The 26,434-nt window shown below is 46.1% G+C and overlaps 2 protein-coding genes across 21 annotated transcripts in view; one reads left to right on the top strand and one right to left on the bottom strand.

Annotated features, from left to right (window-relative positions):
* The window catches only part of Arhgap26 (Rho GTPase activating protein 26), a 774,669-nt gene that overhangs the window by 230,452 nt on the left and 517,783 nt on the right, over window positions 1-26,434 (top strand). For all 7 annotated transcript variants that reach the window (XM_030250607.1, XM_017317984.1, XM_017317986.1 and 4 more), the window contains one exon: window positions 2,724-2,874. In XM_030250607.1, coding sequence (XP_030106467.1) covers window positions 2,727-2,874 — 148 coding nt within the window. In that variant the 5' untranslated portion in view covers window positions 2,724-2,726. The remainder of the gene's footprint in view (window positions 1-2,723; window positions 2,875-26,434) is intronic.
* The window catches only part of Fgf1 (fibroblast growth factor 1), a 90,799-nt gene continuing 70,968 nt past the window's right edge, over window positions 6,604-26,434 (bottom strand). For 10 of the 14 annotated variants that reach the window (XM_006525647.4, XM_006525644.4, XM_011246843.3 and 7 more), the window contains 2 exons: window positions 14,979-15,082; window positions 6,604-10,053 (listed from right to left, as the gene is read on the bottom strand). In XM_006525647.4, the coding sequence (XP_006525710.1) occupies window positions 9,859-10,053; window positions 14,979-15,082 (299 nt within the window). In that variant the 3' untranslated portion in view covers window positions 6,604-9,858. Of the gene's footprint in view, window positions 10,054-14,978; window positions 15,083-22,275; window positions 22,976-26,434 lie in introns of those variants that run through there. The other 4 variants (XM_017317831.2, XM_006525642.4, NM_010197.3 and 1 more) reach the window with 3 other exon arrangements.

Consider the following 26,434-nt stretch of genomic DNA (forward strand, 5'->3'; position numbering starts at 1 on the left):
GGACCACTGGTGTGCACCACAATACCCACTTCCCAGAGACATTCTTTAATTTGAAGAAATCCAAAATGCCAACACTTTCATCTAGAGCAGTGGTTCTCAACCTTCCTAGTGCTGTGACCCTTTAGTACAGTTCTTTATGTTGTGGTGACCCCCTCCCAACCATAAAATTATTATGTTGCTACCTCATAACTGTACTTTTGCTACTGGTATGAGTCATAATGAAACATCTGATATGTAGGATATTTAATATACAACCCAAAGGATTGAGACCCAAAGGTTGAGAACCACTGATCTAGAGATTTTTTTTTCCCCTTCAGCACTATATGTTTTCTAAGAGGAAGGACCATATATATATATTTAATCTTCAGACACTTCTGGGGATGGGAGCTGTGGAATTGTGGGAAGCTGGCCTGGAAGAAGAGTTGGGTCTAGCCCTGTCCAAACCCAGGAAATCAGAAGTCTTGTCCCGAGATCAGCAGGAGTTGGACCACTCCCTGCCTCCCTACCCCAGGCCTGCATCCCAGGCCTCCTTCACAGTCCTGTGCTCTCCCCTTTGTCTTTCAGAGGAGGTCACATGGTCTGGTGTGGTGGTTTGAATATGCTTGGCCCAGGGAGTGGCACTATTAGAAGGTGTGGCCTTGTTGAAGTGGGTGTGGCCTTGTTGGAGGATGTGTGTCACTGTGGGGGTGGGCAATGAGACCTTCCTCCTAACCACATGAGAGCCAGTCTTTTGCTAGCGGCCTTCAGATAAACAAGTAGAACTCTCAGCTCTGCCTGTACCACACCTGCCTGGATGCTGCCATGCTCCTGCCTTCATGAAAATGGACTGAACCTCTGAACCTATAGGCCTGCCCCAATTAAATGTTGTCTTATAAGAGTTGCCTTGGTCATGGTGTCTGTTCACAGCAGTAAAACCCTAACTAAGACACCTGGCAACTAGGATGGACTCCCTCTCCTCATGAGGTTATGTCCAGCAATATCTGAAATTCCTCTGTATGCATATGAGGAATTCCCAGCACCCTGGCCTCCACTAATGATGTATACTTTCTCCAAAGACTCCTGCCCACTCCCCAAAGGTTTAAACAGCCCTTGTTCTCCCAATTAAATGAGCTGTCTCACTGAATCCTGTCTCCTGAGAGTCTGTTCTTGTCCTGCTCATTGGTCACCTGAGGTCTCCATTCCCCCATCCATCCCTCCCGCCTTGCTTCCTCACTCAGGATCCACCAGTTGTGACTACAGGCTGATCATGCTTCTTCCAGCAGAGGAAGCTGAGCTTGAACAACCAACAGTCAGTCTAACACAGTGTATAACGGTAGTTCTCAATCTTCTTAATGCTGTGGCCTTTAATACGGTTTCTCATGTTGTGACCCCCAGCCATAAAATTATTTTGTTGCTACTTCATAACTGTGATTTTGCCTCTGTTAATGAATAGCAATGTAAATATCTGATATGCAGGATGCCTGGTATTCGACCCCTGTGATGGTTGAGAGCCACAGGTTGAAAACCACTGGAGTTTAAGCTATGTTATGCCTTGTCCATTTATTACCTGTCTGCCCCTAAGCCAGACTTTTTCATTGCTTTGTGACGCTGACGCAGGACTCTGCAAACATTTCTCCTCCACTAGTGTTGTAAAGTTTGCCAGTAGGGGGCGCTGGAGGGACACTGTAAGACATGTTAAGAGAAGGGCTTTTCTGTTGGGTTCAGGGCTTCCCTTCTTGCTAGGGGCAGTTCCATGGAGACCTGGTGATGCACAGCCTCTGGTAAGTCATCACCCTCCAGAAAGGTGCACCTAGAGAGTTTCTCCAGGACTCCCATGGGAAGCTTCCTAAAGCACCATCTAGTTGGGTAGAGACACGCCTTCCAGTATGTAGGGGGAATAGTGAGACTGCCTATGCATAAATACTGGGGGCCAAACAGCCTCAAAGACATCTCCTGCAGGAGGACCTAATTGAGGACTGCCTGAAAGACCAAGGATTGCTGATGCAGACCATGCCAGCCAATCGGGAGCTGCTGTTTAGAAGAGATGCTTTCTTGCAACCAATGGGGTATGGGTGGTATTAAAGGAGCTTGCAGCAGTGTTCAGACAAACTTGCTGTAGGGTTTCTCACTTGCTTTGTGCCATTGATTTCAAGCCACCTCACTTTCAACCCCCAAAGGCAAATCGGGTCGGGCAGTGGGCGGTCGAGGGCACAGGCTGCACCAGCACAGTCCATACCTCTCCTGTAAAAGGACACAGTTTCAAGTTCTTTCTTTCCTTGAGTCCCTTCCTCTTCACCTCCCTTAGCCTTTACAATCTCCCTGTTCATATTATTGATACGGATAGCATCTCCTGCTTGCAAGCCAACTCCTTTGAGGGTAGAGGGTAAATGACTAATAAGTGGATGAGTTCATGTACCGTCAAGGTTAGATGCTTCTACTGCCTGCTTCTGCTTTGGAGGACAGTACTGGGTGCCCCCTGGCCTCTCAGATTTGCCCCAGAGGTCCAGCTGTCATACATATTTTCAAGCAATCTTAAACTTCATCTCTCTTTTTCACTCGGTTAAATATTGAGTGACAGTCTGGTAGCACCACATGTCCATTGCATGCATTCTTTCTTCCCAGCCTTCCAGGGCCTCCACAGTGTCAGAGAAAGCCTGGCCTGCCCAAAGCCTGTACCATTGTCCGGGTTTAACGCAGGCATTCTATCCCGAGAGAGTCATAGGTTTTCCTTTTCATTTTCACAGGAAATGCTAAGCGGGATGCTTGACACAGTTGGTCACTCCCAGGCTCCAAAAGTCCTGACTTCCCATCTCACACAGAAGAAATTGGTTTACAAGAACATTACTCTCACCTACTTCAGAGAAGAAAGCGGGTATTTTTGGCTAAGGTACATGGGTAAGAGAATCTAACATCTTATACTTATGTATCGCTGGGCCAGACTCTACACATCGTTTTTCCCATGATAGGAAACCATGAGATGTGAAAATCGCAGCGAAGTCTATTTCTGTGTAAATTGCCTTTCTACATTCACATCCTCAAACACTTGGCCCAAGCAGATCAGTTTCTTAAACGGAACAGAGTTCCCAGCAGGGAGGACCCAACCCTTCATTAAGGCTGAAAGAAAAGCACAGCTAAGGCTGGGTGAGGTTTTCCTTGTTTATGTAATAAGATGGATACCAGTGTTTAGCTGCTGTGTGTGTAAATTTAGCCTGTGTGGCGTGATGGGGTAGGAGGTGGAAGCAATTTGGGAAATACCTCTTCCCCACATCACAAACATTTGTAATCAGAAGACCCCCAAATTATGTGATCACATCCTCCAGCATGTGATTGGATGAAGTAAAAAACCCTTCTCTGCTTTGGGTAGTGTGTGACCTCATTTCTTGTTTTAATAACTATGGTGTAAAGCTAACAGTGTAATATGCTGTGGCCACTATGTCAGTTGCGAAGTGGTACTAATGTTTCAGGGAGATTCCAGATGTCCTCTAGCACGGCTCCCTAAAGCTTGAGGGAGTGTTAGTAGGGATGGTGTGCCTGCCTGATTTGACATCCCCAAGCCTTGAGCTCTAGCCAGAATTCAGAGTAAGTCTTATGTGCAATAGCAAAAGGAGGTTCCCCTTAAGGAGAGAGTAGAGGATGTGTTTGGGAGGAGGATTATGTTATTCTAATGATCGTGAAAGAAATGACCACTGCTGCCTTTGAAATGGAGAATATATAGGTTTCACAGTTCATTTGGCCTTCAATCTTCCTACAGTGTCATAATTGCTCCTGACAACTTTTGTGGGCTGGCGGAGATGACTCAGTGGTTAAAATGTTCACAGTGCACATGTGAGGATGGAATTTGAAGCCCCCAGAACATACATAGATGCCAGATGAGTGGGATGGTGTGCTTGTAATAATTCCAGCTTTAGAAGGTAGAGAGACAAAGAGTCCCCAGATAAGCCTGCTGGGAAGACCAGCTGTATCGGTGAACTCTGGATTGATTGAGAGACCTTGTCTCAATGACTAACATGGAACAGTGATAGAGGATGGTTTGTAACGACAACCTTGGACCTTTATATCCATGCCCACACACATGTGAATGCATCCCCCCTCCACATATGTCCACACACATGTGACTGCATAGCCTCCCAAGTGTGTCCACACACATATGAGTGCATACCCCCCAAGTATGTCCACACACATCCAAAACATGCATCCACACATGCACACCACTTATACATGTTTAAAAATGGAAAAAGAAAAAATTGTTAGTTTATGAGAAGTGCAGTTGAAGACACCTTTTTGCTATGGTAGCCAATGTGACAAGAATCTCCCTGTGCTTTGGACCTGGGGCTCCTCTCTCCAGCTCCAGCAACCAGGGATTCTTCCATAGAAGCATCAGAAGTGATTATTTCCTTTCCCTTTTGCTCTTTGTAGTCAAGTGCACCCCTAAGAGGCAGAGTCTCAGCTGTCCTATCCCCTCAAACATTTAAAAGGCACAGAGTTACCTTCTAAAAGTTGCCTCATCAAAAGTGGAAATTCCAAACTCCACATCCAGGTTACATTGTAGCAGAAATGATGTTTGCCCCATGACTGAGGCATGTTGGTAATTGTGTGTGTGTGTGTGTGTGTGTGTGTGTGTGTGTGTGTGTGTGTGTGTGTGTGTGTGTGTTTTAGGCAGATAAGTAGTAAGTAGGTTATTTCCAGAAATGGATACTCAAAGGCCTCAGGTTTATAGCCTTTTCCTGGTACAGCCCATTCACTAATTTCATAGAAACTATGATGAAATGGGACTCCTCTGGGGACCAAGAAAGATTAGAGAGATATAGACTGTGGGAGCCAGTGAGGGGTAACCTTAAGCTCCAACGTGTGAGAATTCTCAAGAAAAAGGAAGTGGCCTTGGGTCTCCAGGATTCCCACAGCAGAAATGTGCAGGCCTGTCTTGGAGGCCACCAAATGCTTGGGCAGCTCATGATTTTGCTCACTATGCGTCACTCAGGACTCAGAGGACACATGGAGCTTTAGAACAGATGGTGCCTGTATCACAGGAAGTCCCCTTGTCCTATTTACTCGAGAAAGCCACATCTTTGTAAACACTACAGTCACAGCACAGAATCATAATTGGGCCTCTTCATCTTTGGAAAGGAGAGTGGTTGCTTTAAGCTAGCATTTTTTTTTTCAAACTGTGGTTGTGACCCATTAAAAGTTGTACTTTGGAACTGAGCTATGCTTGACCAGCACCTTTGAGTTCACAGAAAGAACACAGTGTACCCCATACATTTTGTAAAATTGTGTTTCAGCTGTGTGTATGTGTAAAGGTTTCCATACTCTGAGCTCTGGCAGGGGGTGGGAGAGCTTCAAAAACTCTAAAGTACCACTTAAGGCAACTTACAATCTTTTTCTTGTTCTTCTTTTTCCTCCTCCTCCTCCTCCTCCTCCCCCTCCTCCTCCTCCTCCTCCTCTTCCTCCCCCTCCTCCTTTCTTCCTCTTACTACTATTAGCAAGCATACCCATCATGATACACATGAGGACAGCCTTGTGAAGTGGATTCTCTCCTTTCATCTTTACCTGGGCTCTAGGGATCAACCTTGGGTTGCCAGGCTCATGCTGCAAGCACCGTGAACTTCAGAGTCCTCTCTCCAGCACTTAATTCAATGTTAGGAGGAGAAGGAGCGACCGATTGTAATTACCGAGTGAGCGTGTGATTGTTTGTGTATGCTTGTCCTAGGGCATGGCACCATTAGCAGATGTGGCCCTGTTGGAGTAGGTGTGTCATTGTGGGCCTGGGCTTTAAAACTCTCATCCTAGCGGACTGGAAGCCAGTCTTCTCCTAGCAGCCTTCAGATGAAGATGTAGAACTCTCAGTTCCTCCTGCACCATGCCTGCCTGGATGCTGCCATGTTTCCCGCCTTGATGATAATGGACTGAACCTCTGAACCTGTAAGCCAGCCCCAATTAAATGTTGTCCTTTATAAGAGGTGCCTTGGTCATGGTGTCTGTTCACAGCAGTAGAACTCTAACTAAGACAGAGTGCATGTTGCATCTGTTTGTTTTGTGCATGAATAACTCTGTGTGTGTGTGTGTGTGTGTGTGTGTGTGTGTGAGTGAGTGAGAGAGAGAGAGAGAGAGAGAGAGAGAGAGAGAGAGAGAGAGAGAAAGAGAGTGAGAGAGTGAGCGAGTGAGAACGCATAACTCTGCCATATGCTAGGGAACAGAGTACTTGTTCACATCAGAGGTCTTAAAGGTATGTAGTTTTTTTGACATTGGATCTAAAATTTTGAATAAGTCCTTAATTTTTCCTGTTCATAATATCTTTTCCTAAGCAGAAGCACATTAGCTTGATAACATCAGTGTGATCTCACATATCTCATACAAGGGAGAAAAAGCCCAAGTCATGAAGAGTACCTGCAAGTTTCCAGATTATTCACCTTCCTGAGACCTAGAAACTCCCTCCATTGTCTTGTTTCCAAATCGACAACGTGAGAGTGTTTGTCTCTTGGCTTTTCTCACCTTACTCGACTTTAGTGTCTCCTATCTATTAGGAAGATGATAGTAGAACAGGAGGCAGCTGGTTCGCCTGCATGTCACCTCAGGGACACCCAGTGTCCTTCCACAGAGAGATGCTTAGAAACCTGGAGACAAGTCAGCCATTAATACAACATTTATTAATATTGATAAGGTGCAGAGTGTAATACAGTATGGGTGCAGAGTGAATGTCAGGCGTCGTCTCCATCAGAGCCTGCTTTGCAGCCAGCGACCGTGATTGCTTTTAGGCGGTGTTCTCTGCAGAGCTGAGGACTCGGGCTCCACTGCCTTCAACACAAAGCAGGGGCCTCGTCTTCAATGGCAGCTGATGTACCAGTTAGGATTTCTGTAGGGGCACACTGCTGGCCATCAGGGGATACACCCAGCTCCATATCTACTGTGTCACTAATTGTCAAAAGCCCATATGCTCCTCACAGTTCGTAGTGAGTGTTAGACACCAGGTTGCAGTCAGCTTGGAATTGAGTGCATACAGGAGGCATGTGACAAGCAGATGGTCTTGGGACTTCGTACACAACCGAATGTTCCTATGATCAGTGCTCCCACCAGCACAGGGACAGTCTCTCTGCTCCCTTTCTGCAAGATCCGACAGCTTTTTTGTTTGTTTTTTCCTTCCTGATTTGAAACTACTCCACTCCTCTGAGAGGACTAACATTGAAAGCCCTGGGTTTACTTGGCAAAGCCTGTCTCTGTCACTTTGTTGGGGGTGGGGTGGTGTGACTGACCGTTGAGGGTTTCTAGAACATACTGTTGATTCAGTAGGAAACTATGAAGTCCATGTTTTGACGTGACTGAAGGAAATGAATCCATAGCATCTCTCTTGACAAATATATGCCCAGAGAGAGGACAGCTGACAGACATTGTCCCCAGGGGCCATATCCAGTGCCTGACACACATTGGGTCTGCAGTATATGTTGAGCAAATACCCGGATGGTGACTAGGTTGACGGTTAAGGCTACAATGACCATCATCAGTGCTTTGAGTCTCTGGGGTCTCAGACTTCATTTCATCCTTGTGCAGTGGTTTTTAATTTGTCTTGATCAGGGTTATACTTGTGTTTGGGTTCATTTGATAAAAAACTACCCACTATTCTAAATATCCTAGATTTCATCTCTGTACACTTTTCTGGGCCAAATCTTTATATAAAGACATGGGAAACCATACTGTATTATCTCCAGTGTGCCTACGATTTACTGAAACAAAACAGAAACATATTTAAGTTATAGACTTTAAAAAGCCATGAATCATCTTTTTGTAAAAAAGCAAAACATTATTATGATTAAAAAAAAAAAAGATACGGGGCCTTTCTATATACCCCTGGCTGCCCAGGAACTCACTGTGGAGACCAGGTTAGCCTCAGTCTTACATAGATCTACCTGCCTCTGCCTCCTGAGTGCTGGGATTAAAGGTGTTCATCCCCACATCTGAAAGAACATTATTATTAATCATGTATTGAAATAGCTCGGTTTAGTTCCCCCATTAGCACTCTGAACTCTCAAGAGTGTCATCTGACTTCTGTGCTAAGATATGACAGTGTTGCTATAAGGATTTTTTTCCAGCAAATAATGACTTTAGATCCCTGTCAAACAAATGAACACAGTCATCAGTTTTAATCCACAACCATATTATTGGTTTATATTTCTGAAAAAGTGTGGGTTTGTACATGTGTATGCAGTACCCCTGGAGTTGGAGTTAGAATTGGGTCTGAGCATCACACTGTGAATGCTAGGAACTGAACTCCTGTCCCATCTCACCAGCCCCTAGATACCCATTCTTAAAGCACAGTGGAAGACAAAGAGGAAAGGCCTCATGAATGAATGTAGCATGTTAGATAACTAAGTAGCTTTTACATTCTAGGCTGTTATTATCCTCTGTGGCTGATTGTGAATCTATTTAATGCCTTCAAGCTATATAAGAAGCAACGAGAAGATAAGTCTCACAGTATATTAAATTGGCGTATGAAAGGCCTTCTCATGGCGTTTGTGTCCTATGTCAGAGATGAATAGTGTTTCTAATTTGCTGGGCACTTGGGCCAGGTTTACTTTAAGGAGGAAGCCAGTTTGAAGAATTAATGGTAACAGAAATGGTCTCTTGGGAGAAAGCTTTTGGTGAGGTTCAACATTTTTTTTTGAAGTACGGTTTCAGTGATTTCTGAGTGGGCATTTTATAGGCACTGGGCCAAGGTGCCTTGAAACCATGCTTCACTAACTATGGACACTGCCTGGATGGATACTCAGGAAAACCCGGGCACTGGAGGTAAAAGAGGGTGAAGTCTGAGCAACCTTCATTTGAACAGCATTCTCTGGGGCTGCTCTTGAAAGCATGGTGGGGAAGCCAGCAGCATCTATGGGACTTGCGGGCCTTTCAAGACACAGACCTCCCCCACACCAGCCCCACCAAATCAGGTTTCACAGTCATACAAATGAATCTGAATACAGATGATCTGAATGTATGGGCTATTTGGGGCCATCGTACTGGGACCCCCACAACCCCAGTTTCGTGGTGGCCAAGCACACAGTGACGTGATATTACTTTTTCTCTCCTCCTCCTCCCGTCTAACATCTTCCTTTTTAGAGGCTAACATCCACGGCTGAAGACATCCTGTCTCCTTGCTCCTACGCCCACTCTTCAGACCCCAGATCTCTGTGCTTGCCATTACTAAGAAACCATTTCCGGGGCTCTTTCCCTGACTGTGGACGTTTCCTTGGTAACTTGGTGATAACTGCTGGGCTGTGGGCTCATCCTGACTCCCTGTGGCTGACTCTTGCCTTCTTACTCTGTTCCGAGATCCCATGCTTCTAGGCTGTCCCGGAAACGCCACACTCCCTTTTGGTTTTAAGTCTTGTCCATATGTGGGGGCTGGGGGGGGGGGGTTCTCTCTACCATGAAATTCCTTCAGCCTCACTACCGGTTGCTTTACTGATATTTGTGCGGTTCTGGTAGGGGGAAGGGTAGTCATGCTAATTGCCTGGGGTGCTTAAAACCAGGGATTGCTCAGAAGGGGAAAGAGCATGCAGTGGGTATCTTTCTAAGAACCCACTTCTTAGACCCCTTTGAATGCTTCGTATGGCCCCCAACTTTGCATCACCAGGTCCAGCTTGTAGCAGGTGCCCTGAGGCATCCGGATATCCAAACCCAGACCTAGACTGGCCAGCCAGTTGTCCTCTTGAAGCAATTTGGTCCCTGTGTTCCAAATTGTGCTGGGGTGGTGGGGAAGGGCTCAGCAGAAAAGTGAACTGGCTATTTTAGAAGCACTGCTTACAAATTCAGGCTCTGTGGCCTGAGGGTTAGCGCAGCCAATGGTCAAGGGAACATGGTAGGGTCAACCAAAATAGAGAACACTCAGAACAGACTCCTCTAGTCAGAAGACACCGGGAGGGGCAGAAACAAGATGGCTTTCTGGCCATAGTGAGTCCGAGGACCGCGCTTACAGCTCCCGTTCTTCTTGAGGCCCACAAACCAGTTCTTCTCCGCATGCTTCTTGGAGGTGTAAGTGTTATAATGGTTTTCTTCCAGCCTTTCCAGGAACAGACATTCCTCATTTGGTGTCTGCTAAAATGATAGAAACCAGAGTGGGGGTGGGGGTGGGGGGAAGCACAGTTAGTGAGTGCTGTTCGCCAGCTGTATGAAAATCTGAACATTTCTTTTGTACTGGCGATTTTTCACTGAAATTCAGGCTGGGGTTTTTGTCTCAGAATCATTATGAACATGAATACTTATATAAAAATTGTCCTGAGCATAAAAACATATACTGGAACTTCATTGCCTTTTTGTTGTAGTTTTGAGACATGCCTTGAACTCCTGATTCTCTTCCATCTGCCTTGCAGGGACCTATAGAACCAGGCAAGTGCTCTACCACAGATCTGTTCCCAGATTTAGACAACTGTTAACAGTTCATGAGTACTGTCCCTTATTTCATCAAACACATAGAATATATAAGGACCTATGGATATAAATTCATAATCTATTGTGATCATATTCTACTTATCTGCTGTATTTTTCTATTGTTATCTTTGTTTTCTTGTTTTATTTTTTTCAAGGGTTTATCTGGAACTCACTTTGTAGACCAGGTTGGACTCACAGAAATTCATCTGCCTCTTGAGTGCTGGGATTAAACACATGCACCCCCATACCCATCCTTAGTTACTGTATTAATACTGGGAAATAAACTTATGAAAATGTATTCAATATTCCTACCAAGAAAAGTGAAGTTAAAATATTAATGACCAAGTGTGGTGGTGTACACCTTTAAACCCAGCATACAGGAGGAAGAGGCAGGGGAATCTCTGTGAGTTTGAAGCCATCTTGGTCTACAGATCAAGTTTCAGGGCAGCCAGGGCTGATCAGGTTCCAGGACAGCCAGGGCTATTACACAGAGAAACCCTATCTCTAAGAAGAACAAAACAAATGAAAAATAAACAAAAAAATTAATCATTTGTTAGTTATGGTATCTTTCTGAGTATGGCTAGAAGATAGGTATCAAAATCTGAAACACCTCTCCCTGTCTCTGTACCCCACTGTTCGTCTCTTCCTCTCTTTTCCAGTACTGCAAATTGAACTTAAGTCTCCCCATATGCTGGGCAAGTACCCTACACCAAGCTATATTCCAAACCCTATAACTTGCATTATCGTTGATCCAACAATTTCACTTCTAAGACTTTATCATTACGAGGCAGTTGAATGCATGTGTATTAGTCAGGGTTCTCTAGAGTCACAGAACTTATTGATAGTCTCTAGATAGTAAAGGAATTTATTGATGACTTACAGTCGGCAGCCCAATTCCTTACAATTGTTCAGTCGCAGCTGTGAATGGAAGTCCAAGGATCTAGCAGTTACTCAGTCTCACACGGCAAGCAGGCGAAGGAGCAAGAGCAAGAGCTAGACTCCCTTCTTCCAATGTCCTTATATTGTCTCCAGCAGAAGGTGGAGCCCAGATTAAAGGTGTGTTCCACCACACCTTTAATCCCAGATGAAAGGCGTAGCCCAGATTAAAGGTGTGTTCCTTAAACTCGGAGATTCAATCTTCTGGAATCCATAGCCACTATGGCTCAAGATCCCCATACCAAGATCCAGATAAGGATCTCCAAGCCTCCAGATAAGGGTCACTGGTGAGCCTTCCAATTCCGGATTGTAGTTCATTCCAAATATTGTCAAGTTGACAACCAGGAATAGCCACTACAGCATGTAAAGGTCTATTTTTGAGGTGGGTTTTGAAGTACCGGCTATTGTACTGGCACTAAATGTCTATGGCAAGGTGATCAGTAGAGGGGATATAGTTCCCTCCTCGCAATGGAATCTGGTGCAACTGTAGGCTTACTGAAACAGCCCAAGCATATTAATAATATGGCTACTTGAAAAATATCTGTCAGCTGACAGTTTATCTATAATCTATCTATTAAGAGGGAGAAAAACTAATGTTTCAATTATTTGATTGTACCAGATTTTGGAATGAACACTCTCAATTTGGATTTAAGGCAATGATGTGGGAACTCTTAGGTTGGACACTGTCTTCTTGAGGACCTGCCATCTCTGACTGTGCGTTCTTCAAGACTCATGGTCCTCATGGACTCCTTACCCACAGTTGATCTGTGACTCCCTTCCTCCTGGTTCATGATCAGGTCATTCATTGTTCTTTACGTGTGGGCGTGCTTATTTTATTAGGGTTTGCTGAGCAGAAAGGTGGAACCTCATTAGCCTTTATGGTCTTGTATCTCCCTTTATACACAGATGTAAAGGGAGGTGATGTCTCCCCACTACCTAGGAGTAGGTTAACGGAATTCTTCCTTTCTTCCTGCTTGGGTAGGAGCCAGATTCCTGCTAAGCAAACAGCTTACTACTGAGAACATCCCAGCCCCAGAGTTAGCTTTTATTAGCAAGGAACTATGCAACAGGAAGTGTTCAGCTTCTTATTCATTTATAGTCTAGGGAAATGACACCTGGGTGAGACATTGTGGACCCTTCTGGAACAAAATAGGATATAAATATAGTATTTAATTGAATGACTCTGCCTCTGGAGGAACTTGGGCCAGACACTAGTACTGGGCACATTGTTGAGACAGAAGGAAGGAGGGGGTAGTAGACTGTGTGGGTTGTCATGACCCCATAATAGCATCACCCTGTGGTGGCCCTAGTTGGGTGTCAGGCCTGTGTTCACTGATGAAGGTGGGGATGGTCACGTTCTGCACCTGTTTTTCTCTGTCACACTGGTGCAGCCGACAAGCAGAGTGGCTGAGTCACGGCTGAGCTGGCCAGCCATCTCAGAGGTACTGTGTCCTTCAGTCAGGCTTTCTGTCTTATTCTACCCTTGGCACAGTACTGGCGACGTGTTCCTCAGCTCTTGATTCATGCCTATTGTTGTGGTTGTTTCTATTTTTATATTTAGCACACTTTCCCCTAGTTACTTAGGTGACATACACTCATTGTAGAAAATTTGGAAACTACAGGAAGCTATTAGTGTATGATAAACCCACCCACTTACACCCCTGTAGATAACTGTATTAATATTCTGTTATACAGTGTTTCAAACTAAAGTTTTCAAAATAAAAATACCCCTTATACACAGACCAGAATGGATGCATGCCTAAAACTTGTTCAGGGCATGAGGTAGCGCCTTGAGCTGTGATAGAATGTTTCTTTGTCAATTTGGTATATAAGAAGACTCGTAGGTATGATGCTAAGATCATGTTTGGGTGACTTACAATGATGACCTGGTTGATGTAGGAGAAGACACCCCCCCCCCCCCGCCATGGGAGTCTGCAGGACACTAGTTTCACGTAGTTCTCCCTCAACATTAGTATTCAAGTGTAAAAATATTAGAATAAATGTCAAAATTAATTTCAATTAAAAAAAAGAGCCAAAAGTCGTGCCATGATCTTTAAGACATAGTGAGAATGTGGGGCACACAAGCTGCTTGTTTGCCTTAGAGGTGTCGCCAGTGCAGTGTCAAGAAGCTAGTGAGCAAGTTCTCCTTGAACATCTATGAGAGTGAGGTTGGTACTGTTGTGGCTATAGACAAGTTTCACAGTGGACAAACAAGTGAGTCTAAGAGGGAATGGTTTGATCAGTTGACTGATTTGATAACCTATTGGAAAAACTGCCTTAAAGTCTATTTCCTGTGTGGCAGCAATCACTGACCAACAATAACCACCTGACATCATCTTCTCCCGTGACAGGATTCCATCTTCTGCCCTCTAGCGGGCCATGGGAGAACTGCACCGTGTCCACACTCACAGGCTTCTTGTGCCTATGTGGATTTGGCAATTTGATACCTCTGAAGGCGCGACCAGACTAAACCTGCCCTACAGCCTGCCTTTTTGTAAGCATAGTCTTCCTGAAAGGGAAGAATTGGGTCTCAAATTATAGGCAAGATTCTTATAAGTGCTCGGATGCAGAGACGGGAACACTGAATCCCAAAACTTTAAAAGTTGATTTGACCTCTCTCAGCATAATTCTTGGAGCAGAGATACCCAAAGGGGTCAGTCACATTGCATCTATTTCTGCCCCTTTCCACTACGGCAAGGTTTGCTCAGTCAGACCAGCATCGAGCTTTGACTCCAAGAAGGAAGGAACAGATAGAGAGCCTTAGCTACTAAGAAACAATTAGATGCCGTTTTCCCACGTGGCTCATTCATCCTTACGGCCTGTCCAGCCCCCACAGATGAATGTTGAATTGAATTCCTAAAATTTGCTTAACATTTTAGGTGATCCTGGAATGGAAAACTTTATCTTCAAATTTTAATACAATTGAATTTTTTAAAAAAAACTTTAAAGGACTGTAATTTTGATTTTTATTTAAAAAAAAGAATTAAGAAGCTTGGGAAATAATATACACAGTACACCTAACTTCAGTACCCAGTGCCTACATTAAAAAAAAAAAAAAAAGGTCAGGCACAATGGTGTGTTTGTCCCAGCACAGCAATGGGTACCGGAAGACAGGTGGACCCTGGGGTTTTCTGGCTAGCTAGCCTAGTCTGCTTGGCAAGTTCTAGGCTAATGAGGGATCCTGACTTTTTTTTTTTCTTTTCTTTTCTTTTAAAAGTTGACATCACCTGAGGACTGATAGCCAAGGTTGTTCTCTGGCCCTCAGGTGCTCATGTGCAAGTAGGTTTAACCCCCGGCTCTCAGGCAGAACATTAAGAGACACACATAGCCCTCACTCAACTCAAGAAACATTTTTGGATTGAATGGATGAGGTAGGACTGGGTATTCTAAAGTGAGTGCCTGAAAAGTCACTAAAGTACCAGTCACCCTTCCTTTCCCCTGTGTCCGTATGATAAACTGAGTATTTTGAGAGGCTACCACAAGAAACTCTTTTATGCCTGTGCTTAAAATAAGGCAAGGTAGAGGGTGGGAATCGTACTGGAAAAAACAACAAACAGAGACTAATTGACGGTGTCTCATTTGCACCGCTCCGTGTAACAAGCCTTCTGGAAACCTCAGGCCTTGGCTGAGTCTGGAGGCGTCAGCCTCACACTTACCGAGCCGTATAAAAGCCCTTCGGTGTCCATGGCCAAGTACTGGCCGGTCTCCGTACCCTTTATATACACTTCGCCCGCACTTTCCGCACTGAGCTGCAGCTGAACTGGAATAAAAAAATAACACAAGGAAAAGTCAACAAACACACCACTTTTGCCAATAGCCCTACAGCCCGGCCGGCCGGCCATGGAAAATTCTGCTTCTCCGTTTTTTGTAGCGCTCCAAGGATGAGCCAGCCCTCGGGGAATCAAAACAGTAGTTTCCTTTCCTTTCTGCTCCAGGGAGAGCTGTCCAAGGGAATTACATTCCTGAGAAAAAGAGAGACAAGGGCTGGCTTGCCAGCCCATCTACCCTGTGAGTACCTGCTCACTTCCTCTCTTCTGCCTCTGTCACCTGAGGGAAAATAATTACAGGAGAAGTGATACTGGTTTCCCTGGTTCTGCCAGCCCAGAGTTCTTGGAGTACAGCAGTCCTTGTAGAACAGGCAGTGGCAGCTGCTTTAGCTGTCACCCTGCTGGATACGGACAGGGACATGATGGCAGATTGGTGATGTTTTAAACCCACACATGGTTCGTTTCCTAGAGAGGAGAGAGTTCTCGGGAGTCAGGACTCACTGCTTCCTAGGAGGGACTTACTCATAATGAGGTTTGGTGAACCCCTCAACCTCCCAAATGAGGCCTGGCAGAGAGGAAGTGCTCAGGAGACGGTGCTGAGAATTGAATCCAGGTCCTCTGGCCGCATAGACAGTGCTCTTGACTGCTGAGCCATCTCTCCAGCCTCTAGCTTGCTCTTTTGCTAGCTCGCTCATTCTCTATTCCGTAGCTATCTGTATCCCAACCGTTGGCCATGGCTCGATGGATGAGCCGATGTTTTCCCCTCCCCCTTTGTTCTCCTCATCCTCCAATTCACATACAAGTGACAAATAATTATGTCACCCCTAGAAGATGTACCTCTCTGTCCTCAGAAGTCTGCTTTAGAGACTCAAGACTTCCTCCAACTTCCTGTGGTGAGTAGAGTTTGCTGAAATTATAGGAAGGGAACTGGGAGCCGCTAACTTTCATTCCTACTGGTCTCTCTAGCTTTGGTCATCCCTGAGAATATATGGTCATGAGACCATAGGCCAAAGGGCACCCACCCAGCAGTTGCCTTCTCCAGTCTCAAATCACATACTTGTTCCCTCTACTCTACCTATGTAACTTTTAAGTTCGTGTGTGTGTGTGTGTGTGTGTGTGTGTGTGTGTGTGTGTGTGTGTGTGCTGTCCTCTAGGATCTATCCACTTTGTTTTTTGAGATAGAGTCTCTCATTAGGTCTGGAGCTCTCTGATTAGGTGGGGCAGTGGCCGCCAAGCTCAGGGACCTGCCTGCTGCTGTCTTCCCTAGCACTGGGATTGCAAGCATATATCAGGATACTCAGCTTTTCCACATGCCTTCTGGCAGCTGATCCTGTGTCCTCATCCTGGCATGGCAAGTATCTTCCTGACTGAGCTATCTCCCCAGCCCACACCAAACTCTTTTGTACCCAAGAATCCTTGTACATCCTATGCCTCTGTCTGGCACCTTCTTCCTCCAGTTGTTTACAAGGCTAGCTTTCTTTTTCCTTCAGGCCTCTATCTAAATATCTTCACAGAGAAGCTACTCAGGTGGCTGTGACTCTCTGCTAGTGGGTCCTGTGGTCCCCATGTTTCCCTAGCGCACACGCAACATGCAATTGTTTCATTACTTAGAGCGTTTATCTGGGAAGCAGAAAGAAAGGAAGGGAAGGAATTTCGTCTGTCTGGCTTGACTCCTTGGGTCCCTGTGTGTATGGTACAGTGTGATTTCCTATCACACAGTGTCCAGTTGGTATCTGTTGAGTGAATGTCACCAGGTTAATGTTGACAGAGATAGTTCTGCCAAGCTATCCTCAACAAGCTGTGGTCTTTGAATTGCATTTCCAACACATTCTCTGGAGTTAATGGGGTCAAGATGGATGAAAGGCATAAGGCAGGAGGCTGGCCCCTGCCCCCGACTAGCCCAGAATGGGAAAATCTGTAAGTATAGTGAATAGATTAGTGGAGCCCAAGACTCCGACAGGGGATGGGATGGAGGTAGAAGAGGTTAAGAGCCTTGGAGATCCTTTTTTTTGAAAATCAAAAATAGTAGACATGGTTCTATAACTCTGGGAAGAAAAATTGTAAGGGCCAGGAAGATGGCTCCGTGGATAAAAGCCACTGCTAAACAGACCTAGTGACCTGGACCCCAGGTTTTTTTATTAGGGTTTTTTATTTATTAGGGTTTTTTATTTGTTTGTTTGTTTGATTTTTGAGATAGGGCTTATGCAGCCCAGGATGGCCTCAAACTTGCTACATAGCCAAGGATGACCTTGAGCTGTCAACGGTCTCCCCTCTATTGCCCAAGTACTAGAATCACAGACCTGTGTCTCCATACTCAGTGAGGAAGGGTTTGTTTGTTTGTTTGTTTGTTTGCTTGTTTTTACAGCATTTCATTTCCCAGTTCTGTCTCTTGCTGCAGGGCTAGGTGAGGGCAGGTTCTTTCCTTCTGTGAAATCCTGTCATGGCCTTGGAAAGGTCTCACAGAGGTAAACAAGAGCTGGGGGCCTACCTAGCTCATGACCTCGGCCCTCAGCCCGGGATGGTCTGCTGGTGAGAGTCGGCTCAAACGTTTCCTCTAGAAATCGTATTTTTTCCAGGATGTCCAAGTTTCATAGCTCATTTTCACTGGGTTTCTTTCTGGCTGAGTTTCCTATACGTATATTTCCGTGAGCGGGGCGGGGCAGGAAGGCACAAGACCCAGCTTACAATGCTCAGGTCAGAGATTGGACATCCAAACCCTTTAGTGGGAACTCCATTCTAGTACTGCAGACCTATACCCTCCCAGCTGCTGGCTGCAGGGAACCATCAAGGGAGGAGGAGGTGTGACCTTAGAAAGATGAAGAGTCTGGCCACACAGCACGTCTGCTTCCTCCGGTAGCAGCAGAATAGGGGCAAGGATCAAAAGCCATTCTGTGCCCTCACATGCACACAGATGAGTTCACTAAAGTTTATGCACAGTGCCAGACATGGTCCAGGCCTTACACACGTCACACAGACCTGTGACTCAGCAGCTCAATAACAAAAGCAGATACAAGAGTAAAAAGGACAATTGATGTCACCACACCTCCCCAACCCCGTTACTCTGTCCCTCTTTCTGTCATCTCTCCCACCTTTGTTGTTGTAGAGAAAAGCTGGAGATAACATACAGTGAAGAGAGGGAAATAAGAAATCCCTGATGGAAACTTCCTATGAAGCATGAGCTAGTGTGTATAGCTCACGGGCTGATGTATGCAAAGTATAGGCTGAAAAGGTGGGTAGGGGACTGGGGACCCTTAGTGAGGGGGTTCAGGGGGTCTGATTCATCCCCATGTTCTATAAAATCAGTTCTGCAACCATCTCTGGGTCCTGGGTTGATGGCACTTGCTGATCTTTGGTCTGTGCCTAGTGCATGTTTTTGTGTTATAACTATACACACACACGAGCTATTATGAAGTTTTTATCAAAGATTGACCATCTCCCACAATTCTTCCTGCCGTCCAGGGGTGGAAATGTTTTAAAGGTCCGCTCCTAGTCAATGGACAGGCCCTCAGAGCTATCCAAGACTCTCGTCCTTTCCTTCCTTCCTTCCTTTCTTCTTTCCTTCCTTCATTCCTTACTTCCTCCTTTTGTTGTCCCCCCCCTTTTTTTTTAAAGATTTATTTATTTTAGGTGAGTACACTGTATACTGTCGCTGTCTCTGTCTTCAGACACACCAGAAGGGGACATGGTTGTGAGCTACCATGTGGTTGCTGGGAATTGAACTCAGGACCTCTGGAAGAACAGTCAGTGCTCTTAACTGCTGAGCCATCTCTCCAGCCTCCTCTTTGTCTCTTTTTCATTATTTGTGTATGAAGTGTGTATGGAAGGAGGTGTGTATGCTATGACATAAAGTGTGGAAGTCAGAAGACAACTTTATGGAGTCAGTTCTCTCTTTCCAAAACCTTTACAGGAATTCTATTCAAAACCAAACCAAACCAAACCAAACCAAACCAAACCAAACCAAACCAAACCAAACCAAACCAAACCAAACCAAACCACATTCAGGTTTTAGACTTTACCTACCAAGCTACCTTACTGGCCCAAAGATTCTTTTCTTGCTCCTGGTGATCTGTGAAGTGTTCTGTGACCCATCTCAGGTTTGAGTACAGGGAACCCATAAGATATGAGTGTCCTTAGGACCTAGAAGTACCAGGATAGGGTGCAGGATGGCATGAAGGGTCACAGGAGCCCTGCATTCTCTGTATTCAACACCCACCACCAGGTGAATGGTGTCCTCGCTGGGAGAGAGACCCTGGTGTCTGTGCACAGGAAGGACAGCAGCCCTGGGCATTTCAAATCGCTTATTATTGAAAAACAAAGTCTGCAGCTAGCTGAGTTCTTCCTCTAGCTGAGTTCTTCCTCTAGCTGAGTACTTCCTCTAGCTGAGTACTTCCTCTAGCTGAGTACTTCCTCTAGCTGAGTTCTTCCTCTAGCTGAGTTCTTCCTCTAGCTGAGTACTTCCTCTAGCTGAGTTCTTCCTCTAGCTGAGTACTTCCTCTAGCTGAGTTCTTCCTCTAGCTGAGTTCTTCCTCTAGCTGAGTACTTCCTCTAGCTGAGTACTTCCTCTAGCTGAGTACTTCCTCTAGCTCAGTTCTGAAGTGGAGACGGCAGAACAGGAAACAGCTTTCTAAAGGCAATCTAGTGGTCGATAGGACATTCTCTTAGAAATTCATAGCCTTTTAAAAATTGACTTGAAGAGGGTTAGAAAAGGCTTATTTTTTTTAAACTGACAATCTGTTGTTCCTCTGTAGCCCAAACTGACCTGGCAGTTGCAGTGATTCTCCTGCCCCAGGCTCCCAAGAACTGTTATGGCAAGCATGAAGTGCCGTCTCCACGTTGTTTGGTGGATCTGTGGCCCTAAGTTTGCTGAGGGGGACTCAAGCTTGTACCTTAAGTGTTTTGTTCCTAGTTTTGGTTTTTGGTGCTCAGCATAGATATTGAAGGGTGTTGGTTTGAGAATATAAAACATAAATGTCAGCTTGAAATGTATAAGATCACCTTGGAGGCTCACGCTCCAATGCTCCATGCTTACTGTCCATCACCCTGTGGTCTCTGGGTTCTTACACCTCCTTCCTCAAGAGAAGCCCAGTGCTTTCCAGAGGTTCCACCAGCCTCTACCTGGGTACCAGTCCCTTGTGCCTAAGGAATAGCTGGCGTCTGTTTTCCTATCTGTATCCATAAGCTTCCATGTGGTCGTAACCAAAGCTTATTCATGGAGAGGTACATGATTTCTTACTGTCTAAGAGCAGAAAGAAGGGAAAAGAATCCAAGGTAGCAAACGCTGACACCATTGCATACACTAGCAAGATTTTGCTGAAAGGACCCAGATATAGCTGTCTCTTGTGAGACTATGCCGGGGCCTAGCAAACACAGAAGTAGATGATCACAGTCAGCTATTGGATGGGTCACACGGCCCCCAATGGAGGAGCTAGAGAAATTACCCAAGGAGCTAAAGGGAACTGCAACCCTATAGTTAGAACAACAATATGAACTAACCAGTACCTCAGAGCTCTTGTCTCTAGCTGCATATGTATCAAAAGATGGCCTAGTCGGCCATCACTGCAAAGAGAGGCCCATTGGACTTGCAAACTTTATATGCCCCAGTACAGGGGAACGTCAGGGCCAAAAAGGGGAAGTGGGTGGGTAGGGGATTGGGGGGTTGGGTATGGGGGACTTTTGGGATAGCATTGGAAATGTAAAGGAGGAAAATACCTAATTAAAAAAAAAAAAAGAATCCAAGGTAGCTAGAGGCAGGAGCAGTGAGCTCTGGGGCCACACCCCATGTCCACTCCTGTCCTGCGCTAGGGCTCTTTACTGCTAAGGCAACAGCTGGTATCTTGGGCTGGGAGACTAGAGAGGAGGGCCTTGCTCCTGTGTGGCATGGCTGCCCTTTATGCCTGCTGCCCGGGGAGAGGCCACAGAGATTACGTGCCCAGTTTATTCTGGGTTGGAGACTTCCCGTCCTTGGTTGTGTTTACGTAGAGTGAGGTCAGCCTCATTCAGAACTCAGCCAGGTTGTTTTATGTCAGTGGGGTTTATAATTAAAATGTAACCGCAAACCAGGCTTTGCAAAACATTAAAGACAGAGAAGAGGAAAAATGGACTGGAGGGGGGAAAATTCCAGTGGTTTTCAGTGTGTGTGTGTGTGTGTGTGTGTGTGTGTGTGTGTGTGTATGTGTGTGTATGTATGTGTGTACATATGGAAAAGAGTTTTTGCTAACATTTACGAAGGTGGCTTGTCTTTTAACATCTGGAAAAAAGTCAGGGAATTTTTTTATTTAGTCCAGAGATTGACTGGCACATTTGTGTGTGTGTGTGTATTCATATGTATAATGTAGGTTCTCTAAAAGAATTCCCCTATAATCAAATAAGGGGTCTTGGGTTAGACTCAGGGACCCGGGAGGCTGATGTACTGCATATGGCAGGCTGGCACATCCTGTTGGGGGGGACATTCCTTCCTGTAGGCCTGCCCCTCTCTCTGGCTACAGCAGCAGGGCCCAGACCTCCCCAGTGTGGTTATTTGGAAAGCTGTTCTGACTTGGAGTCCAAGCTGGTGGGGAATAGAATGCCTTTGCCATTAAATGTGGATTCCCATCAGACCAGACAACGGAAGTCTGGACTCCTCCCAAACAGTATGCAGGGAGGGATTTCACTAGAGTGTGGTCTGCTTGGATCCAGGGCAATGCAGTGAGATCCTTTGGACCGGCAAACTCCCCTGGTGCCTTTAGGATGTGGCTAGATTTATAAATATTTGATTGGCACACACTCTGCTGAAGAACATTTCCATCTGTGTGGCGAGTGGGGCCGAGGATCCCCCCTCTCCTATCCCTATTCTCCTTCCTACGTGCTGGGGGAGGCGGGGGGGGGGAGGCTGGGGCTTAGGGATGCTCAGGAGTATGCCATTCCTGTCTCTACAACTGCTGTTCCAGCTGCTGATCTCATGGAAGAGTAAGTCCTGGCACGCCTTCTCCAGAAAGGAAACTCTGGCAGGCAGGAGAAGCAGACAAGCTTAGAACTTTTGCCTTGATGGCCTCTGTGCCAGGGAAGTAAAATGGGAAGAACCTGGTGGGCTACGGCTTGGGCAGGCCGTGTCTCTCTGCCAGGTCTCAGGAGTTCCAATTGAGACAGCTCCCCCTCCCCCCCCCCACCCCGGAGAAGCTGGGGTGTAAAGTCACTGGAAGTTCTGTGAGCACGTTTAACATTTGTTTAATGGCCAGCTATCAGTCCTAGGGAGGAAGGCAATGACAACCATGGAGGATGTCACCTTTTTGAACAGTGCCTGACCGTGTGCTAGGACACCCTTAGAAACATCACATCTCACATCCCTACTTTCCAGTGACACTGTTAGCATGCTTGTTTTCAAAACAAGGAAACTGAGGCACAGAGAGGGAAAGTAACTGCCACAAGGTGGCACAGATCTGGTAAATACAATAAGAAGGCTTCAGTCTGTCCTTGCCTATCTGTACCACATGATAGGATAAGCAAGCCAATGTAATTAGTTTGTGGGGTGAAAATGTTAGGATCAGGGTGGTGGGATCCTCAGGGGAAGCAGGTTAGTATTAGGACAGAGAGATAGGCTCCACATGCTGTCCCTGTGAGGGGCTGGTCACATCGTGTTAGCTTTTGGGTTTTCAGCACAACGGTGACTAGCGATCTCGGAGGGCTGTTGTTAGCTGGGAATGCTGTTCCCTGTGCAGGGCTAGCATGTCAGTGCTTGACTGGCATTTCTTGACATATCGTTAGATTTAAATTTCTCTGCCAACAATACAAGTCGGTGGCTCATCAGATTAAATGCTCACTGGGCACTGAACCAAAGAACGATCAGTACGCTGGACACAAAAGCTGCAGTGCGGAACATAGAGAGCCAGAGTCCTTGTACTCAGGGGGCCCTGCAAGAGAGAAGTCCAGTAAAAAAACCAAACAAGTAAATGCAGAAGTGTAGCTGCGAGGAGAGGCTCACTGGACTGTGGCATCCCTCACATACCCCGTGTCCTAAAGGGACGCTTAGCTGCTTGTCTCTCAGGACTAGCATTTTGCTGTCAAAAGCACCCTCTCCACAAACTGCATCCCCATGGATTCCAGAGTCGGCAGCCCCCGACGTCTGCTCATCTCTATCATCTCTGCCATGACAGTGTACCTAGCGTGATATCGTTTGTGGATAATTGCTTGTGGCTCTGTCCCAAGCCTCGGTGAAGCCACAAGCTCAGACCCACCCCTCTCTGCAGGTATCTGGTTGAGACATTTTGCTTGAATCTATTTTAGGATAATCAATACATAACATCCTCCCGAGGTTGATGCCACGGATAAGGTACCTGGGAACTGTCTCTCCCAAGGGTAAGACAGACAAATTTGAATAATCTCCTTACCGTGCTTGAAGCGTGTCAACTCACTGAGGACAAATAGACACTGTGAAAGGAGTTAGTTTTTTGTCTTTCAGAGCTCCGAAGCAAGTTGTATTTTGTGGGGTTTATAATTTACATAAGTATCTGACTGGCCTTTAGGGGCTCTCTTCAGGAAGCTTCCACTCCAAACAGCCTGAAGCTGACTCTGGTTCTTGGAGGCCTGAGCCTCAGCAGTGCCAACGCTAGGCAGAAGAGGGCGACAGAACCACACTAAGGGAGAGCACCCGTGCCCAGAATGCCCTCTGGCAGGTTGATTGGTAGTGTGAGGGCCCGGAGAGTGAGGTTAACCTGTGAACTCCACAGGGAAGGGAGTTGAGTCTCCATGAGATTAAGAGACTGCCCCAAATTAGGCCTCTGGGGACACTGGGAATAAGAAGACTCATCTGCTAGACAGCCTGAAGCTTCTCTTCCCGAGCACTTCATGCAAAACAGAGAGAATAGTAATTGTCTGGTTAGAGAGTGGCAGGCTAGGGCGCGAACGCCAGCATTCCAGGGCCCTGACTGCAGAGGGTGGGCAGATTGTCCATTGTGGTTTCAATTGGTCCAGGGCAGACTGCTGCCTACTTACTGCAGGACTCACTTCTGCCCCCTTGGCCCTTGTTCTTCGTTTCGGAGTAAGCAAACAATAAGCTTATATAACTGCTTTGAATGTTGGCAGAGATTTAAGCCTCAATCCAGATTCCAGCCCTTTCTCTCACGTTGTGCATCCATACCCTGCAGGGGGTCTGTAGGCTGTGGGTGGTAACAGCAAAAGTGCTTGGGCCAGGGAGACGCTGTACCCAAAACAGTGACTATATTATTTCACTTAACTCTCCCAGGAAAGCTCCCATCAGTATTCTCACTGTTTTACTCAGGAAGACAAGGCTTGAAAATTTGTGTCTAAGTTCACACGACAACCACACCCCCCCCCCCCCCAGCAGTGCTGGGTTCCCCAGGCTTCTGACCGCTTAAGCCCTATAGCCAAATCCCATGACAAAGCTGTCCCAATGTGATGCATCCGGAAACACCCTATGCTGCTAATGATAGAATGATCATAGTGAAGGCACCTGATATTTGTCCAGAAACCCAGTGATTGTAGGTTCTTGTTACTCCAGAGTTTAAGGTTTCTAAGAACTAGGCAGACCTTAAGAAGCTTGTCGCTGTGGTCGCTCATTGGTTCAGAAAATCGGTAAAACTAAGTCGAAACATTTAAAGTCAGAGGAATTAAAGCTTGATCCCCCGAGTTGTGTTACTATATTATACTATATTGCTTTCTGGGGATGGATGGGACAAAGCTGTCACCCATCCCAGTTACACGTGAATCTGAGACTGCTCGGCGGCGTATCTCTGAAGCCACCACTGTGCTGAGTCTGTGAGGTATGGTACCTACACCAGGTACAATTAAACATCTAACACACAAGCCATCCCATTAGCAGTATAATGGGGTATTTGTCTTATGAGCTTGGACATAAACTTTCAGGCACAGGTTTCTTGGGAGAGTCACATGACAATACTACAGCAATACGACCTTTGCTTCGGACTTTGCTCCCCTGCACCTCCCGAGTGTTGAGATTCTAGATGGGGGGCATCATGTTCAGTTTCTCTATTGGTGGGCCTCCCATGCTAGGCAAGCACCCTGTCAACTGGGCTAGGTATAGCCGCAGCCCAAACTTGGCGATTTTGAATGTTCTAGAGTCTCTATCTTTGGCTTGTCCTGGTACCTATTCTTCATAGAGTGGAAAACATGTAGGAGGCCCTCTTGAAGACAAGCTATCAAAACAAAACCCCTGAATCATAATCATAAGCCTGTGCCAGATGCAAGCCCGAGCACCTGCCTTTTGGGGGAAGGAGGGGACAAAGCCGTCACCCGTCCCAGTTACATGTGCATCTGAGGGTTCCCCTGAAGCCATTGTACTGAGTCTGTGAAGTGTGGTACATACATCAGGTATAATTAAATGTTTAACACACAAGCAATCTGCATCCCATTTCCAAGCCAGTACCATAGAACCTCGCTTCCACCTGTGTTCTCCCTCGTCTCCTGACTCCTGACTCCTGACTCTACTCCTTGGTTCTGCTCTTGGCCTGCAGCACGTCTGGCTCTTGCAATTGCTGCTTCTCTAAGCAGGGATCAAATCTGACATTTGGCTTCCCTACAACATCTAATACCCTAGTGGTACTCAGGGAATCTCTGACTCTTAGTAGAAAGCAGACACCTAATATCACACACACATACACACACACACACACACACACACACACACACACACACACACACACACATACACAAACCAGCCCTAGAAGTACTGGCCAGGTAGATTCTTTCTCCTAAGTCATACCTCCATTTATCAAAAATGGTTTGAAAGCCAGGCTGCTGGGAAAGCCCAGAATGGTCAGCCTCTGGCTCTGTGGCTCCCATCTCTGGCTCCATTAGTGTCTGGAGAATGACTTTACCCCTTCTGCATACCACAGCCACATCTGCACAATGTGCTGCGTGCAGGAAAAGCTGCATAATTTATAACGTGTTAGTCTGTGGTTGGAGACCAGGATTCTCAAATCAAGCCCAGTGGAGACATCACCTGGAGAGTCTGTTAACTTGAAATTGAACCCATACCTTTATTCAGGATTTCCCATCCCTGCTCGTCAGGTTCTTCCCATTGTGGGGTGAACAGTCAGATTGGGGGTGGGGAATGATCTTATGTTATAGACCTGGGGGGTGGGGTGCAGTGATTAAACTCCGGCAAAAGTTACATCAGGTCAGCAGAGAATCCTTCCAAAAGCTTGCAGAGAGATGTAGTTAGCTAAGGGTAGCCCACAGTTCCTCATTTTCCAAAGCCAGATATATGTGTATTCTTACCATATAAACTTGGTATATATGTGTCACCTTACTTCTCAGCGCATTCTGCCTAAATAGAGCCTGGGAAAAAGGGTTCCTGTACCCAGCTGCTGCCCTCCTCCCGTGCTGGACTA

Source organism: Mus musculus, chromosome 18, assembly GCF_000001635.26.
Source record: "Mus musculus strain C57BL/6J chromosome 18, GRCm38.p6 C57BL/6J".
NCBI lineage: Eukaryota > Metazoa > Chordata > Mammalia > Rodentia > Muridae > Mus > Mus musculus.